Below are 14,292 nucleotides of genomic sequence, written 5' to 3'. Positions count from 1 at the left end.
TGTCCACACCCTCATTTTCTTTTCCTCTTTTTTAAAAATAGACTCTGAATGTTAAGATTAGGACACTTAGGAGATATGAATGGTAAACAGAGGCCAAAAAGAAAGTTCACCTAAATTTAGAGGAAACCTTAGAGTTTTCTGCATGTCTTTGGTCTTTACAAAGGATTGTTACTCTGGATGTTCCTGCCAAGGAGCTAACTAGGACTGTGGAAGGAAGAGTAGGACAGGAATTCTTAGAAACAGACAGTTGGTGGGACAGTCCATTGGAGTTGGATTTGGTGCTGGTAAAAAGAAAGACAGGGATGGAGATGGGGTTCATAGATGTCCCCTTCTTCCTTTGTCTTTTTTCCAGCTTTCCGTGAGCATCACTGGGGCAAGCAGAATAGGGGGTTGGTGTTGGTGTTCTTTTTGGTGGTCTTAGCATAGAGTGAAGAGATGTGAGTGAAAGGGGCAGCTTGAAAATGAAATCAGAGGACGCTTGAACACTTTTAATAAAAAGGGGTGTTTATGAATCACATGGGTGTAAGTCAGAGACTGCCTGGACTGAATACAAGTGATAAAACTTTTCATGATATGAAGAGAGGTACAAGAACCCTTTTCCCCTCTTCCTCTCCCAGCATATAAAACAAACATGTAGTATATAGCTTTCTATCTGTATCTCTCACTGTTATTTCTTTCTCAATCTAGGATGCTTTCGCCATATCTATCTCTGTATATCTCTATCTCCTAATAGCTCCATGTAGGCAAAATAGGGTATCTACTTACTTGGCAAAATCATACCTTCCTCCACTTCACAGCCATGACAAGGAAGCAGTATAGTGTAGGGTGCTTAAGAGATTGGTTTTGGAGTTATTCAGACTTAGGCCTCAAATTTCACCTCTGCCACTTAGTACCTGTGTAACCATGTTACTTAATTTTTCTGAGACTCAATATCCTCATCTTTGCAATGGAGGTAATGAATATAGACCCTATAGGGTATTGCACACTATATTGGTGGTGTCTGCCATAGTGCCTGATACGTAATAAGTGTTCAGTAAATTGTAGGTGTTGCTGCTTTTATTAATGTTGCTATTGTTATAATCTAAGTCAATTCAAGATATGACATCTATATCTAAATAAACCTGAGGCATGATTTATATTAATACTTTTCTTTCTGAGAAATCATCTCTCTCTGACTCTGAATGAACCTTTGTATATTATTTCCTTCTTGACACTGGCTTCTGGGTTATTTTTTGGCAATTAAACTAAACTTCTTTTTTATTGTTTAGGTTGTAAATGTCTTAAAATCATTATTGACAAATCTTGATGAAGTAAAAAAGGAAAGAGAAGGTCTGGAGAATGACCTGAAATCAGTGAATTTTGACATGACAAGCAAGTTTTTGACAGCTCTGGCTCAAGATGGTGTGATAAATGAAGAAGCTCTTTCTGTTACTGAACTAGATCGAATCTATGGAGGTCTTACAACTAAAGTCCAAGAATCTCTAAAGAAACAGGAGGGACTTCTTAAAAGTATTCAGGTGAAATTTATATATTTAACAAGATACATGTTTCAAAAATTACAGAAAGGTTATGCCTGGGCTAAACCTATGTTCATTTAGAAAAATGACATTGGAGAATCTGTATAGTTAAGAGTGGGACATGACATATCTATATTTTGCAGAATTTAACTTGTCATTTTGGTTTTATTTAAATCTATGAAACAGTGCCACACTTGTGTGGCTAAAGTGTTGTTTGTTACTTAGAAGTGCTTGATACTTAGGATAATTTGGGTTTTTCCATGTTTTTAACAGCTTTGTTTTTTTTGCCATAGAGGAGAAAATCAAAATTAGTTGGAATTATTGATACCTGTAATTATATGGCTAACATTACAGACTTTAGTCATTTTTTGAAAATAATGCAAAACTAAATAAGCTTAGATGTTTGAAGTTCGTCATATTTGTATTTATCTATAGGTAGTTTGGACTAACAAAGACTTGACATTTTGCACTTTTAGTAATGTACAGAATTATATGTTGTATATTTCCATTCTTGAATATTACGTCCATATATAATACAAGGTATTATAAGAAGTAAAAGAATTTTCATCTTGATTATATTTCTTTCAAGTGTTATATATTAATAGAAAGCTGTAATCATTATTGGTTCTGTTTTGACATTCATTGGATTTGTGATATTTTTACTTAAGGAAAGATTTAAAGCATTGTGCTACCTCAAAAAAATATTAGGTATTTCCGGTAATTCTGCATATGTTTTGATCATGTATGATTTTCATAGTTGGAAAAGCTATCAATAAAAATGTTATGAGCTATGTTATTTTATAAATAAATGTAAATTCGTAAATCTTTATTTTAACAAGGTCTCACACCAGGAATTTTCGAAAATGAAACAATCTAACAATGAAGCTAACTTAAGAGAAGAAGTTTTGAAGAATTTAGCTACTGCATATGACAACTTTGTTGAACTTGTAGCTAATTTGAAGGAGGGCACAAAGGTATGAAGTACATAAAAAAGAACAGCTAAAAAGTATAAAGGTGAAAGTATAGTTTGGGATATTACTTGATGTTTCCAGTTGGATAAAATTATTCTTTGCCTGGATTGTTGTTAGCTTTAATGCCTTTTGCCTCTGTGAAGTTTGTCATGAGAGCAAGAAAGCTTACTGAAGGTGGCAGGAGTTTATGGGAACTTTGAAGGGTGAATGGTATATTTTAGGCAGAAAAGAGGTATAAATATTACAGGTAGCAGAAATTAGCAGAGATGTCAGAAGCCAATGACACTTTTTTAAGAAATAGGAAGTTGACCAGTTTGAGTGAATTGTGAGGGGACAGGAGTAGTCACAGCTGATCTGTGATGGGAAAGGTCGGTGGTGGGCATGGCTTTTATGTTCTGTGTGGTGGTTTGGTGATGGTAGACTCATGACCTGCCTGAGTATCAGAAGGCTTACCAAATATGTTTTAAGTACTTTCTTACCTTGTCCTTTAAAAAGTTTAGGGAAATGCTTATATTTGTGTTTTACCAGCTACTTTGCTTTTCAGGAGGGAACAAGGACTTTTAAGTTTTTCAGATGCATAATTCCTTTTCGTATTTAATTTCATAATGACCACTGAATAAAGTGATCTTGATGTAAATACAGTAGGTATTATGTAAAACTCTTTGAAGAGAGGGTAAGAATATTGCAAAGCCATCCAAATAGAGAGGATAGTAATATGCTGTTTTAATTTTGTTTAAAATGATGCCTGCATTTTTGTAGTGAATGTACAAATCTAACCACTTAAGTATGTGTAGTGTCATTATTAAGTAATTGACTTTTCTCTAGAAATTGGAACATGTTCATGATACTTTTAACTTGTACTTAATATTTAGTGATAATGTTCTGTAAAAATGATTTTATCATTTTTCTTTAGGAGTTTGAGGTTGTATTTAATATTAAGTTGTTGGGCTTAATAAGTGGTATGACTATCTCATTCAGAGGATTTCAGTTCTTTAGCTTTGATTGTCATTCACAAATTAGCTTTACATTGCATTAGTTGCTGAATTAAAAATATTGTTCTTATTATTGTATTTATTCTTTGCTTATAGTTTTACAATGAGTTGACTGAAATCCTGGTCAGGTTCCAGAACAAGTGCAGTGATATAGTATTTGCACGGAAGACAGAAAGAGATGAACTCTTAAAGTAAGTTTTTTTTGTTTATCAAATTGTACTTAAAGTATTTTCTTTAAAAAATCATGTAGAGACTTCCAGGGTAAACTTGGTAGTTTGAGACAGCAGGTATCTTTTTCTCTCAGGTATTTTACAAAACAACAAGTAAATAGCTGCACAATCTAGGAACAAAAGAGTGAAAAGGAACAGAAACTCTAGATGTAGAAAGTACAGTGAGGTCACAGAAATGATAACAAAACAGTTCAGGGTGGCAGATCTCAGGAAGTGCCAGTAAATGTAAGCAGTTTATCTTGAAGTGGCAGATAGGTTTGTTACATAAAACTAGAAGCATAGAACGATGGGGAAGACAGGATGAATAACTCAGAAAGTGCAAGCAAAATCACTTTCTGAAGGAGCCTGTTGAGGAAGCAAGGCCAGTCATGTAGGACTCATTTTCTGTTGAGTAATCAATGGAGAGGTGACACAGCATTGATAACAGAGATACTATATTATAAAGGTGAAAAAAATGAACAAAATTTAACAAAACTTTTAGATGAAAAACATTCACCAAAATAACACAGAACAGATGAAAATTCTGAGCAGACATTTCACTGTGAATTACAACAACAGTAAGGAAGCAATCACTCTTAGGAACACCTTGGGCAGAAATTCCAGGAAGAAATTCAAGGAAGATGGCGAGAAAACAAATAGTGATAAAATGTGAGCTGTCAAGCCAGGCATTGTGGCCCATGCCTGTAGTCCCAGCCACTCAGGAGGAGGCTAAGGCAGGAGGATCGCTTGAGCCCGGGAGTTTGAAGTTGCAGTGCACTACTGGGGCCACTATACTCCAGCCTGGGTGACAGAATGAGATCTCATCTCTTAAAAAAAAATGTGAATTTGGGAAAGGAGTAGAAGAGAAGAACAAAGCCATTATAGATATAAGATGAAGTGGGATGGAGCACAAAGGGAGAATAGACACTGAAGAAAACATAGGAACACAGAGCAAAAATGAGGAAATCAAATGAAATGAAACCAAAGTAAAGAAAGAATTAACAAGGATTAGAAGATAGACACAGGCCGGGCGCGGTGGCTAATGCCTGTAATCCTAGCACTGTGGGAGGCTGAGGTGGGTGGATCGTTTGAGCTCAGGAGTTCAAGACCAGCCTGAGCAAGAGTGAGACCCCGTCTCTACTAAAAATAGAAAGAAATTATCCGGACAACTAAAATATATATATAGAAAAAATTAGCTGGGCGTGGTGGCGCGTGCCTGTAGTCCCAGCTACTTGGGAGACTGAGGCAGTAGGATTGCTTGAGCGTAGGAGTTTGAGGTTGCTGTGAGCTAGGCTGATGCCATGGCACTCTAACCTGGGCAACAGAGTGAGACTCTGTCTCAAAAAAAAAAAAAAAAAAAAAAAAAAGAAGATAGACACGGAAGATCCAATATATGCAAAATTGAATTCCTCTCAAAGAAAAAGAACCAACACAGTGAACAGAATAGATATTTGATAGTATTACTCAAGAACATTTTCCTAAAATAAGAGAAGATTTGTTGAAAGAGTATATCATATGGTGGGGAAAAATGATCAAGAACTGTCAGCATCGTGGCATATAAATTATTAGCCTTAAAAGATAATGGCAGAATCCTTTAAGCAGTCCGGCAAAAAGATCAAGTCTGTTTATAAAAAGTTGAAAGAATTTAGGCTAGCAGCACTGCATGCTAGAAGACAGTGGAGTGATTGCTGTAAGAACTCAAGGAAAGTAAATATGAGCCAAAGATTTTATATCTAAAACTATCTTTCAGGTATATAAAAAACCCTATGTTCATTAGTAATAAATATAAAGAGCTCAAAGAATATTATACTCATGACCCTTTCAGCCAAGTAGACCATTTTCAGCTCTCTGTTCTTATTTAAACAGTTTTTCATAGAAGAGGGAGATGTTATCAAAGAGTTAACCTTCTTGCACCCTTAAGAAAGAGCAGGTTAGTTGTTTTTAGAGTATTTCTACTAAACCTATCTATATAAAGCAAATAATTAGAATGTTTTTAAAATTGTTCTAGAGCTTTAACAACAATAAAAAAAGATGAACACCCTCCAAATTAGTATCAATAAGAAAATTTGACAAACATTAAAGCAAAATAGTTTTCAGACTGATTTCAGTTATGAATATGGATGGGAAAGCCCTAAATAAAGTACCTGCCAATTATATTCACCAGTAATTCATTTATCATTCATCATCATTAGTCATTCATTACTGTTAATTCTTTCATTCACCAGTAGTGAAAGAATCATCATCATGATTCTTTCTTAAAAAAGAATCATGACCAAGAGGAGGGGAGGCAGTTATTGGTTCAGTATTTTTACATCTAAGGAGAAAAAGATCACAGGTTTGTCTTCATATATGAGGCAAAATCATTTGAGAAAATGTTGTTATATAATTGTTCTGATAGTCAATAAAATAGTAGACAGATGCTTCCTTAACCTGAAAGATATATATTTCTGCCCCAAACTTAGCATTTTGGGTATGGGGAAACACTTTTAACAGACCCCTTCAAGTCAAAAACAGACAACAAATGGCACTATCAACACTATTATTTAATATTATACTGGCAGTACTAACCAGGATAATTAGACAAGAGAAAGAAATTAGAAATAAAAAATTCAGAAAGGAGGAGGTAAAACTATCACTATTTAGGCAGACTTTATATAACTACTTGAAAACTACCCAAAACTCTGCAAATAATAAAATAATCATTACTGAAGTTGTTGGTAATAAAAATAATTTGTGGAAATCAGTAGTTTTTATGTAAATAAATCTATGGAAGATACAGAGGAAAAGATCCACCTACAATAGCAACAAAAAAGATAAAATATATATAAGAATAAGTTTGTCATATATAAGACCTACATGAAGAAAACTTTAAAATACTGTTTCAAGGATACAAAAGAAGACTTGAGCAAGTTGAAAGATGTATGTTTTTGGATATGATGACTCAATTTCATAAAGATGTCAATTTTAAATAAACTTATGCATCAGCTGGGCACAGTAACATGCACCTGTAGTCCCAGCTGCTCAGGAGGCTGAGGCCACTGCACTTCAGTCTGGGCAGCATAATGAGACCTTCTCTCTCTCCCCCCCCACCCCCCCCATACACACACACACACACACACACACACACACACACACACTGATTTATGTATACTTCTGATTTAAAAAAATTAACATATTTTCATTTGGAGTTAGACAACTTGATCCTAAAGTTAAAGGAGAAAAAGAAACAACATTAGCTATGAAAACTGAGTAAAAAGAACAGTGAGGGAATACTAATTCTGCCAGATGTTAAGAAATATAATGCTGTCTCTAATTAAAACCATGGTACTGGAGCGTGATTAGACAGACCAAAGACAGAATAGAAAATATTAATAGAAATCGATTCAAATACATATGTGAATTTAGTGTAGATCTTAAAACCAATCAGAAGAAGTTGGAGACAACTGTCTAGTCATTTAGAAAACAAAAGTTAGTTTTGTACCATAATAAATTCCAGATGGATCAAACTTGACATGTGTAAATGAAATGTAAAGTCTAAAAGAGATAATGTGGAGAATTCCTTAATAAAGCTGGGTTGGGAGGAATCTAACTCTGACTTTAACAAAACAATGAATAAGTTCATTATAAAAACATGATAAGCAGAGTTAAGATATGACACACTGGGCAATTAATATTTGAAACTTACTCACAGTCCAAAGGCTAATTTATCTTATTTGTAAAAGAACTCCTGGGAATTACTGGGAAAAAAAACCCAGTAGAAAACTGGGGAAAGGATGTTAACAGAAAATTTGCAGACAAGGAAATACAAGTGGCTCATAAACATGGAAAAACACCCTCATTCAATATAAAATACAAATTAAAAGTACTCTGAAATAACATTTTTCAGATTGGCAAAAATCTGAAAGTTTGTTAACATTCTTTGTTGGTATATGTGGGGGAAATAGATCTCAAACACTACAGTGAGAGTATGGAATGCTGTAATCCTTGTGAAGGGCAGTTAAGCTGTAAAGGGGAGGATTACAAATTCAAACATCCTTTAATGGTTTTGGGAATCTATTCTGAGGATATATTAGCATGTGCTAGATGTGTATTTATGAGGTTATTAATATCTGCTTTGCTTACAGCAGTAAAAGAATAGAAACAAATGAAAGGTCCAGGGCTGGTGAGATAAATAAAGCTATATCTGTATGGTGAAATACTATGCAGTGATATGTGCAATTGAAAATGTGCAATTTCTAGTAGCCATAGTAAAAAAAAAATTAAAAGAAACAGGTGAAATTAATTTCAATAATATATTTAACTTAGTACACCCAAAGTACTATCATTTTAAACATAATGTAAAAATTATGAATGAGCTATTTTACTTTTTTTTTCCACACTAAGTATTAGAACTCTATGTATTTTGTACTTGACAACACATCTCAATTCAAATTAGCCACATTTCAGGTGTATTTAAATGTATCAGGTTTATTAGCCACATATGACTATTGGTTACTGTATTAGATAGTACATGCTTTTGGTGAACATATGTATGCAGTGCTGTTGGATATATATCTAAGAGTGGATTCGCTGGGTCATAGGGTATGTATACGTTCAGTTTTAGTTGCCAAATAGTTTGCCAAAACTATTGCCATATAGTTTTCCGAAGTGGTTGTATTAATTGTAGGTTGTATTTCTAGGTTGTATTTCTCCTAGCAATATATGAGAGTACTAGTTGCTCCACATTTTTGCCCGTTGCTGTTCTAGTGGGGTATAGTGTTACCTCATTGTAGTTTTAATTTTCATTTCTCTTGTGACTAATATGTCTTTTTATATACTTATTAACCAGAGGCTTTGATTCTTAATATCTGTTTTCATTGAAATCTTTTATCAAAAATATAGAGTAGAAAAAGAATGAATGTTTTATTCTGAGCTTTTACTTTCTTTTCAATAATGGTTTAAATACTAATGTCAGCAATAATGGTTGTTGGGCATAGGAATACTGGTGGCATTTTATTTCATATATTTTTGCTTTTTTACATTATTGGTCTTATTTAATAGCTTTGATTTATTAGTAAGTGACTAGGAAATTCTTATTTGCCCTATAAATGTGTTATTTACTGCAACCATCAGTAGATATTATGCCAAGGCATTATCATATACATATATTTTTTAGATATTTCAAAATCTGGTCTTTTAGAATTTGATTAAAAACTTCTAGTTTAGCTGGGAGTGGTGGCTTATGCCTGTAATCCCAGCAATTTGGGAGGCTGAGGTGGAAGGATCACTTGAGCCCAGGGATTCGAGACCAGCCTGGGCAACATAGCTAGCCTCTATAAAAAGTAGAAAACATTAGCTGGGTGCTGTGGTGCACGCCTGTATTCCCAACTACAAGGGACACTGAGGCAGGAGGATGGCTCGAGCCAAGGAGTTCCAGACCAATATAGCAAGACCTCATCTCAAAAAAAGAAAAAAACCATCTGCTTTATCTTGTAAGCAGTTATTTACTTATATTAAGAAGTAGTTTTAATTTTTTTGATGAATATATATTAGTTTTCTTTGGAGTGACTAATTTATCTTCCAGCTAGGGCCCTTTTTGAGAGTGAAAGTGGGGTGTGGCAGATGTGAGGGGTAACAGGGACTGTCTTAGACATTTTGGGGACACATCATATTTACTTCTCTGTATATTAATCAGTGCAGTGAGAAGTTGGTTGATACCATATATTTCTGGAGTGCATTTTACCTGAGGTGGTATTATTATTATTATTTTTGAGGCAGGATCTTGCTTTGTTGCCTGGTTTAGAGTGTAATGGTGTCATCATAGCTCACTGCAACCTCAAACTCTTGGCCTCCAGCAATCCGCATGCCTCAGCCTCCTGAGTAGCAGGAACTACAGGCATGTGCCACTACATCCGGCTAATTTTTTCACTTTTTGTAGAGGTGGGGTCTTGCTGTGTTGCTTAGGCTGGTCTTGAACTTCTGGCCTCAGCGGTCCTTCTGCTTTGGCCTCTCAAAGTGCTAGGATTATAGGCATGGGCCACTGTGCCTAACTTTAGGTATTACTTAGTGAGATTTTGGGATAGATTTCAATTTACTGTTAGAGGAGACTTTCTAGTTTTTAATACTAGATTGTAATGATGTTTTCAACAATATATATTCCATGAGTTACCTTAGTGAATAGATTATGAATTACCTTTTAACATAAAATATCTCAGTGCTACATTTCTTTGAATATCTGGAGAAATTTTTTATCTAGAAATTTGCATTATGGTTTGCATAATAGATTAGCTTTCTCATCTGTTTTATTTTCTGTAAACGCTGATACCATACTGTGATTAAAATATTAGCTGGATGACTATGAGTGGTTGTTGTTTTCTGATAACTTTGAGATAGGTTATGTTAGCAGTTTTCATCTAGGGACTACCTTTTATTACAGAGTGGGCAGTCTTAGGATTACTTGCCCCTTTTGATATGTTCCTTACTCTAGGTGTAACTAAGATCTTCAAAAATGTTTACCTTTTTCGTAGTCTTCAGAAATAGAATAAGGTATAACTTCATTTTCTTAAACAGTAGGAAGAAAGAAGATTTATGTTCTAGTCAAGAATAGAAATGTAGTGTATTTTAATTTATTTTGTCCAGTCTTATTCTTTTTTAAAAAGTGTTGCATAGTGCTGTAGTAAACATGTTATACCTCTTCAGTATACTGATTTCTTTTTTGGATACATAATCAGCAGTGCTGAGTCATATGGCCAGACCTATTTTTAGTTTTTTGAGGGACCTTCATACTGTTTTCCATAGTGGCTGTACTAATTTGAAGTGTATTATACTTTAAAATGCCATCATTATTTGTGGTCCGTTTTCCATGTTTCATGTGTGAAAAAAAAATAAAAAAGATCTGGTATTTTATGTGCATTACATTTTCTTATTGTGTTAATTTTTAACGCTCTGTCTTTAATAAGGGACTTGCAACAGAGCATTGCCAGAGAACCTAGTGCTCCTTCAATTCCTACACCTGCCTATCAGTCCTCTCCAGCAGGAGGACACGCACCAACTCCTCCAACTCCAGCGCCAAGAACCATGCCGGTTAGTACACAAATTTTTTAAATGGAGATTTTACATTAGTGACAGCTTGCCTGCTATAAAGGATAAAACATACTCTACATTGGAAGGTGATCAACTTTCTGATGTTTTGCAATATGTAGAACACAGTGTCATTCATGAAATCTTGACAAAATAATGTTTAACCTGAATCTAATCAAGTCTTTAGAATTAACTTTGTATTTATAGCAAATATAGTGATAAAATCGGAAGTTAAACTGTTCTATTAGGAAGCAGTTGGACAAATCTAGAACGTGGAACATGATGTGAGACACCTGGATTGATCTTTTCTAAAACTGAATGTCATCCATCTGAAAAAAAATGGGGGTATAATCAAATGAAGATTAAAATAAATGAAAAATTTATTATAATCAAATGCAGTATATGAACCTTGACTTTGGTTTATAAAATAGCTATAAGAGCTTTTTTTGTGACAAATAGGGAAACTTGAATCTGGAGTGGATATTCACTGATATTGAGGAATAGGCATTGATTTTCTAGGGTTAAAATGGTATTGTGATTAAGGAGAATATCCTTATTAGGACTGGAGTGCTGAAGTCTTCATGGCTGATGTCACGAAGTTTGCAGCTTACTTTCAAAGGGTTCGCAAATATGTAGATAGATAAATATATGGATATAAATATAGATAAAACAGACATGACAAAATGTTAATACTTACTGAATTTCATTGGTAGATATGTGATTGTTTTACATACTATTAAAGTTATCTGGCATTTGAAAATTTTCATATAGTTTGGGGACTGGGAGTAGATTACAATAATAAACCGTATGTGTGCTTATTCAATCCACCTCCAATATCTGGCCATTGGTGGAAGTAGTAAATGATTAAATGGGCATCAGGAAAAGAGCAGTGGCTGTGGTGTTTCTATAAATTGGAGAATTATTCCTCAACTATGTGATACATTTCTAGAGTAATAAGCCAACATTTAAGAATGGAAATTAGAAATACATTTGGTTGGATTCTAGCGCTTTTCATATAGCATACCATCACTTCTATCAATAGCAGTTGAGAGAAAAATAAAACATTTTTATTGTAATTAATGCTGACTTTTCCTTATAGCCTACTAAGCCTCAACCCCCAGCCCGGCCTCCACCTCCTGTGCTTCCAGCAAACCGAGCTCCTTCTGCTACTGCTCCAGCTGCAGTGGGGGCTGGGACCACTGCACCAGCTCCATCACAAACCCCTGGCTCAGCTCCGCCTCCGCAGGCCCAGGGACCACCCTATCCCACCTATCCAGGATATCCCGGGTAAGGCCGCAACATTGTGTATTCTAAGGAGTTGGCTAGTATGTTTCTAGCTCTGGCTAACCTTTTGAAAACAGGGTCACCCCTTCTATAAATGCAGGTGTCATGAATGCATAAACTACATTGTCAGCTTATCTAGAAATAAAAATAATGTTATGGTCACTTATATGAGTAGTTGAGTAGCCATTTCCTGGGCTTTTCAAATTTACGTTTTTATATTTTGCATATTGGGCTTAGATTAAACACATTTCTTCTGTATGGAATCCAGTATGAATTTCCTTGGTTTTCTTATTTTAGGTGATAAACAGATAGATGCTTTTTCTGAGGTTAGCATAGCAAGACTGATAAGACCTTTGTTTATATCCCTGTACTTTGAAATTTTGGCATTTAATAAACTGTTGAACAGAAATTTATCTAATTATGGAATGTACTTTCTTAAAGATTAGCCACCTTTGTGGTAATTTCATAATCAAATAAAATCCAGACATTTGACTGCCTTTTAAGATGTGCTCTAAATTTTGCTTAACTACATTTTATCTTCTAAATACTAGAACTTCATAAACAGCAAATTTATGTTCATTACAGTGAATATTGAGTCTTGTGGAAGAGGAATGTCTTTAGAGTACTAGTTTTGCCACATTAAAATGCAGGGTCTCCATTTTTATTCTTTAAGTGTTGAATATTTAATCTCACTTCCTTCAACAATATTATTTTCTAGATAGTATTAAACACTTGAGATTCTTTCATCTTAATTAATAACAGGATAGGAATGCTTTTCTCTAACAAGTACCTTGAAACAGTTTTTTTCCTCTCTCCACTGTTCTTTAATAGACTGAAAAATAGAGAAAAATGGCTTTTGTGAAAAAAACTTAAGTTTTGGAATAATCATTGTATGTTTAATTTTCTGGTATTTTATTTACCAATCCAGTTTTTTTTTTTGTTTTCTTCTCCCCATCAGGTATTGCCAAATGCCCATGCCCATGGGCTATAACCCTTATGCCTACGGCCAGTATAATATGCCATATCCACCAGTGTATCACCAGAGCCCCGGACAGGCTCCGTACCCAGCACCCCAGCAGCCTTCATATCCCTTCCCTCAGCCCCCACAGCAGTCTTACTATCCACAGCAGTAATGTGTCTGCTCAGGAGCTCAGCTGGTTCAGATCAGAGGGGAAGAAATACCAAGCCTGCAATAAGCGTACTAAACTTTACACTCTGGTTAATATAATGTACTCTACTGTACTGAATGCAGTGTATCATTTCTGCGGCTAAAAGCAAAAAGCTGTGCCCCAGTTTCACATTTGATTATACATGTGAGATTTGCTGCTGTTGCAGTGGGGTATAATAGGGTTTGAAATAAATTACATTACAGTTCATAAAAAGTGAAAATGAGAAATTAAACCTGCAGTGAAACATTTGAAATTTATACTTTCTACATGAGACATGGTTGGGACATCAGATACTTACAAAGATGGCTTTAAGTATGGTTATTCAAGAAAACTAAGTTTTCTTTCTCTTTTGGTTTATTGATTTAATTTCTATTATGCTATTTTGCATAATCAAAGCATTGTAAATCTTATAATTTAAAAATAAATTACTTAAGAACAGTTGTCATTGTTATGTTTTGTCATTGATTCTCATTACTGTCTAATTTCTTTCTGGTATTAGTCTCTCATTTTGTATGTATATAAGTTAGATACTGTGTTTAAGTGCATGAATAGTGTAAGTTAATAGTCAGGTTCAAGGACATTTTATAGGGAAACCAAAAGAATAGTACCATAATTTATCTTTCATATGCTGATTAGTAAATTAATTTTTGACATTGATTTTAAAAAGTCCTATAATGTGGAAGAAACACACATTTGCTACCAAAGATTCTTCAAATAAATACACAAGTAAATTTGTATATTTAATGTTTTATTGTTAGCTTCTCCAAGAAATTGATGCAAATTCTGGTAATAATTCTTTCATTTTTTTCCCATAATTTGATTAAAATAAATACATATTGACAGTACTGACTAATATAATGGAATTGTTTGGAGAAAATTTACTATACCCTTCTATTCCTTTTTTCCACCTTACTGTCTTAACTTAGTAACTTTTAATCACAGTGTGTATGACTATATCTAAGCCCTTTTTTTTGGCTCCTAAAAGATTGGACTATTTTATAATTCATGGAACACACGAAACAATTGTTGGAAACATATGCCAGTTCTGGAATAGGCTGTTTATTTAATATTAATCTCTGCTGTTAGGATAT

General features: G+C 34.3%; 1 protein-coding gene across 2 annotated transcripts in view; it reads left to right on the top strand.

Moving 5' to 3' along the window:
- LOC123627571 (programmed cell death 6 interacting protein) overlaps positions 1 to 13,639 on the top strand; it is a 68,938-nt gene extending 55,299 nt beyond the window's left edge. For both annotated transcript variants that reach the window (XM_045537234.1, XM_045537233.1), the window contains exons 13-18: positions 1,269 to 1,517; positions 2,357 to 2,491; positions 3,577 to 3,671; positions 10,628 to 10,751; positions 11,848 to 12,035; positions 12,991 to 13,639. In XM_045537234.1, the coding sequence (XP_045393190.1) occupies positions 1,269 to 1,517; positions 2,357 to 2,491; positions 3,577 to 3,671; positions 10,628 to 10,751; positions 11,848 to 12,035; positions 12,991 to 13,165 (966 nt within the window). In that variant the 3' untranslated portion in view covers positions 13,166 to 13,639. The remainder of the gene's footprint in view (positions 1 to 1,268; positions 1,518 to 2,356; positions 2,492 to 3,576; positions 3,672 to 10,627; positions 10,752 to 11,847; positions 12,036 to 12,990) is intronic.
- Positions 13,640 to 14,292: the final 653 nt, after the last annotated feature.

Source organism: Lemur catta, chromosome 1, assembly GCF_020740605.2.
Source record: "Lemur catta isolate mLemCat1 chromosome 1, mLemCat1.pri, whole genome shotgun sequence".
NCBI lineage: Eukaryota > Metazoa > Chordata > Mammalia > Primates > Lemuridae > Lemur > Lemur catta.
This window is presented reverse-complemented; position numbering and strand designations above follow the sequence as displayed.